The following is a 5,361-nucleotide window of genomic DNA, read 5'->3' as shown; positions in this document are numbered from 1 at the left end:
CTGCCTGGAAGAGGATGTGTGTCTATCTCGTCCTAATGCAGGGTGAGGAGGAGAGTTTGAGTGGCTAAAGACTCTCCCAGGACCACAGCTGGAGAATTGCAGAAAATTGTTGAGTCTCAGGGTCACAAAACCTTAAAAAATAAATTGTCAAACAGCACCTACACCACATGTTGTTTGGGAGAGTTTCAAGAAAAAAAAACAAGAAAAGAACATGCTCACATCCAAAAACAATCCCCAGCATATTCAGTTGTCAGACACGACTGGAACTTCAAATGGGACTGGCTTCTATGGTCAGATGTAACTAAAAAATTTGCTTTTTAGCAGCAAACACTCAAGATGGGTTTGGTGCACACAGGGATAAAAAGTACCCCATGTGTACAATGAAATATACTGCTGTATTTTTAATGTTGTGGGCCTATATTTCTGCTGGAGGTCCTGGACATCTTGTTGAGATACATGGCATATTTGAGTCTATCAAATACCAACAGATAAAAAATCAAAAAGTGACTGACTCTGTTAGAAATCTTATAATGGGCCATGTTTGGATCTTCCAACCGGACAATAATCCAAAAACAAACCTTAAAAACAACACAAAAATGGGTCACTGGGCACAAAACCAAACTTCTGCTATGGCCATTCCAGTCCTCTGACCTGGACCCTATAGAAAATGAGTGTGTTGAACTGAAGAGAAGAAGCACCATCATGGAGCTGGGAATCTAAAGGGTCTGGAGAGATTCTGGATGAAGGAATGGTCTCTGATCTCATGTCAGGTGCTCTCTAACCTCATCAGGCATTATAAGAGAAAACTCAGAGCTGTTATTATGCTAAATGGAGGTTTCAAAAAACATTGAATAAAAGGGTGCCGTTAATTGTGTCCAATGTGTATTAGAGAAAAACATTTATGTCATAATGATATTTCATAATGTTATTTTAAATTCTTATTCTCCAATGAAAGGTTAGATTTATGTGCATTTTTTAAATAAAAGATCAAAATGATTAACAATGCAGATTTATTTTCACAGCCTTCTTTGATCATATGTACCAAGGGTGCTAATAATTCTGACCATGACTATACTACTAGTCAGAAGTTGGGGTCGGTGCAATTTTTTTACGTTTTTGAAATAAGTTTCTTATGCTTACCAAGACTTTTACCTTTAAAACGTGCACAGTAAAACCAGTAATATTGCAAAATATTAATTTTAAAATACAAAAATATGAATATTTAAAAATAATATTTTAGTTAAAAAAACTATTATTTAAAATAGAACATTTTTGTAACAGTATAAATGTTCACTTTTCATCAATTCAAAGCTTACTTGATGAATAATAGTATTCGTAAAAAAAAAAACTGACCACAAACTTCTGAATGGTACTGTATGGAAGCAATGATCAGAGGCATTTGGTTTTTGTCACATCTTAAAAGGTTAATGACAGGCAAAACACCCAATAAAGTTAGTGTGTCTATAGTAAGCAACTGCTTTAAGCACACTGCAGGCACACTGAAGTGGAGATCAGAGACAGGCGTCTCCATACCCGCAGCTGTCCTTTATCTCGCAGGCTGTTACGGGTTGAGTACGAAAGCGTTCACTATTTTTGCGGCACCCTGCAGAATCCCCTGACATGTATCGACGGGTACGCAGACGACTTCCTTCTGCACCTGGTTGAACTGCGAGGTCAAGATTCAAGGCCACCACGCCATCATCAGTGGCTCTAATATTTGAGTAGACAGACCATAACAGATGAAGGAGAGGAAGAACGTGTGAGTGGGGGAAAAAGAAACAGAGAAAGAAGCAATGAGTCAAAGGAAAAGATTAGAAAAGAGCTCTGCACACAGAGTGTATCCTCACAGCACACTGAAGATGGTAGAGTGTTAGACAGAATCAATCACACTGCCCCAAAACTACAGGTGCGCATTAGCAGTGTGTTAGCACCACAAAATGTGCACAGAATACAATTTATTACATAAAGAGATAAGAGATCAACTCCAGTGATAAAGATAAACTAAAGTGAACCCCAAAATTGAATATTTAGCATACAAGGATAACAATGAACAATGAATGACAGCCAACAATGAATCATATGCTTAAAATATTGTTTGACATATTTAGAATTTTAAAGAGTTGGAATAAAAAACAAAGATTTTTAAATGTGAAAATGTTTTAAAAGCTTTTTAAATGTTTGAAAGTCTTTCAAAAAGTGAGAAGGAAGTCTATTAATTTGTTGATTCGACTGGAGCTATTTTTTATTTATATTTATGTTTATATTTATATTTATACACGACCATTCAAATTGGAGGTCAGTAAGATTTTTTATATTTTTGAAAGAAGTCTATTATGCTCACCAAGGCTGCAATTTTTTTAACAAAAATGTTAGTGCTGTCAAACGATTAATCGCGATTAATTGCATCCAAAATAAAAGTTTTTGTTTACATAATATATGCGTGTGTACTGTGTATATTTATTATGTATATATAGATACACTCACATACAGCATATATTTTGGAAATATCTACATGCATATATATTTATATTCTTATATTTTATATATAAATATATTTAATATATAAGCATAACATATTTTTCTTAAATATATACATGCATGTGTTTGTATTTATATATACATAATAAATATACACAGCACACACACACATATATTATGTAAACAAAAACTTTTATTTTAGATTTTAGATTAATAGTTTGACAGCATTAAAAAATATATAAAAACAATTATTGTGAAATACTATTACAATTTATTAATAACTTTTTTCTATTTGAATATATTTAAAAATAGTAATTTTTTCCTGTGATGACTGTGATTCCTGTGATTACTCCAGAATTCAGTGTCACATGATCCTTCAGAAATCATTCTAATATGCTGATTTGCTGCTCAAGAAACATTTCTTATCATTGTCAATGTTAAAAACAGTAGTGTTGCTTAAAGGGGTCATAGGATGCCCATTTTCAGCAAGTTGATATGATTCTTTAGGGTCTTAATGAAAAGTCTGTAACATAGTTTGGTTAAAATTTCTCAATGGTAGTGTAAAAAACACCTTTTTTACCCTGTCAAAAACAGTTCTTTTCAGATCAAACCATTTTTGTAGCATTTTCCTTTAAATGTTAATGAGCTCTGCTGACCCCGCCCCTCTCTTCCCAGCTGCTCTTGAGGGACTGTTTACTTTAGCCGCATTCATCGTGAAACTTGCTAATTAGCACATTATTAGGAAAGGCGATTTGCAAAGATTCATTACAAAACATTATACTCACTTCTTCTGTAAATTCGCACAAACATAGATGCATTTATGTAGATCGGGGCGCATTCCCTTCAAAACCAAATGTAATCCACTGCGTCTTCATCGGCTCAGATGTCGGGAGTAAATGACAACTGCTGTTCATTATTACATCCAACAACAGGATACCTCAATCGCTCAGGAGTCATTCTTGTCTACATCTGCTACGGCGGTGAAACAATGGCGGACTGATGACAGCTCAGCTCACTCAGGGCGGGTCTAAGGTAAGACGCCAGTCTAGTCTGTGCTGAACTGTCAATCAAACTATCGTGTTAGGGGCCTGTCTGTGTGACGTCACACAGACAGCCCTCTGAGATCAGCTCGATTTGAGAAAGGAGAAAACATTTAACCAGATTTAAAAAAAACACGGTGGATTTTTATCATTATAGGGTGGATGTGTACACACTAGTGATGCGCGGATGAGCTAAAACGTCACCCGAATCCGCAGCTTCAAATAAATTATCCACCCGCCAACCTTGTCTGATTTAGATAACCGCACCCGATCATCACAATATGGTTCGTACGGTCATGAAAAACCTGGAAAAGTCATTGAACAGCAATTTCCAGGTTTATGTAAAAATAAATCAACTCTAAAAGTTTTTGAAAAAATCACGAAAATCTATTTCACAAGTTTCTGTATAATAGAATTATGTTTAATCAGATCCTGAATTTCGTTACGGGATTGCGCCTACATCGCATTACACATTCCCGCAGCTTTCAACTTTAAAATTAGAGAAATTACTGCAAAACCTTTATTCAATATAGCGTGTAGGTTAGATGAGTAAACAAATCCACACAAACCATCAGATGAAAACAGCGTAGGTGATTCAGCTGTACCGCGTATTCTCTCTTTGACTTTCGCTTCACATCGACGCATCTAGAGCTGCTGCACGCTGCGATAGAAGACTTTAGCTCGCGTTTCGGGACAGTTGACAGAATTGTCAATTGCCTAATCGGTCATTGTTGCATCGTCACAAAAATGTGTTATTTTCATGCCTTTTTAAGCCATTCGGTACTCGCGCTCTCCAGAGGCGCGTGCGCTCACAGTCACATCCAAAGCGCGTACTGTCAGTACCAAATTGAGAAAGTAGCCTACTGTTGGTTTTGTCTTAAGTTAATGAGTATCAGTATTGGATCCGTGAAATAGGTCTTGTGACAGCAGCCTAATAAAGCTGTGCCGTCTTTTATTAATGTTAATCAAACAACAAAAGACAGAGAAAATCCCTTACTGCTCTTGACTAAATAATGTTTTGTTGAATAACTTTTAATGTTAATTTACAGTTTATTCCATTTCTGTAGCCTATTTAAAACACGTTCATAATTTAGAAAATGTAGTTAATACTTGCATCATTAATGATTTAATGATGCAAGCATCACTAGTACACACACTGCCAACACACATTTCAGTTCAAACAACTTGTAAAAGTGCATGTAGCATCCTATGACCCCTTTAATATACTTTTAGAAACTGATATATATTCAAGATTTTAAAATGAATAGAAAGTTCAAATAACAGCATTTTTTTTAAATAGAATTTATACTTTTGACCAGTCTAATGCATCCTTGCAGAATAAAAACAATAACTTCTTTTTAAAAAAAATGGCCCCAAACTTTTGAATAGTAGCATATACATTATATTAATATGGATTGTATATTAAAATATATACAGCGTTTATAGGGCAATTTCAAACATATTTTAAACTGGACACTTTATGAAAAAAAGTGAATTATTATGTAAAATACTAGTGTTAGAGTTAGCGTAAATGTTTTGCCTGGGGTAATACAAACAGAATGAAGCAGGAAATGAACACACACACTGAGGCGTCCCTACACTCTATCAGACGGAGCTGGGCTGGAGGTTTGCTGTAGAAGAGCGTCCTTCAGCTGGCCTACTGATACATGAGTGTGTAACTGGGGAATGTCAGGGGTTGAGGGCCCATGGGAGTCTGGAGGGTTTTCCCCAGCCACTGTACCATACGAGCCCAACAAACATTCCCTGGAGAGAGGCAGAAGACTTCAAATAGAGACAAGAACTGGAGGAAATAAAGTGTGCAAGGAAGGGACAGCTGAGAGAC

At 35.9% G+C, this 5,361-nt stretch overlaps 1 protein-coding gene across 2 annotated transcripts in view; it reads right to left on the bottom strand.

Moving 5' to 3' along the window:
- The window catches only part of LOC107581739 (supervillin-like), a 46,962-nt gene that overhangs the window by 27,988 nt on the left and 13,613 nt on the right, over positions 1-5,361 (bottom strand). For both annotated transcript variants that reach the window (XM_016267390.1, XM_016267389.1), the window contains one exon: positions 1,534-1,710. In XM_016267390.1, the coding sequence (XP_016122876.1) occupies positions 1,534-1,710 (177 nt within the window). The remainder of the gene's footprint in view (positions 1-1,533; positions 1,711-5,361) is intronic.

Source organism: Sinocyclocheilus grahami, unplaced genomic scaffold (genome assembly GCF_001515645.1).
Source record: "Sinocyclocheilus grahami isolate Dianchi unplaced genomic scaffold, SAMN03320097.WGS_v1.1 scaffold37.1, whole genome shotgun sequence".
Lineage (NCBI taxonomy): Eukaryota > Metazoa > Chordata > Actinopteri > Cypriniformes > Cyprinidae > Sinocyclocheilus > Sinocyclocheilus grahami.
This window is presented reverse-complemented; position numbering and strand designations above follow the sequence as displayed.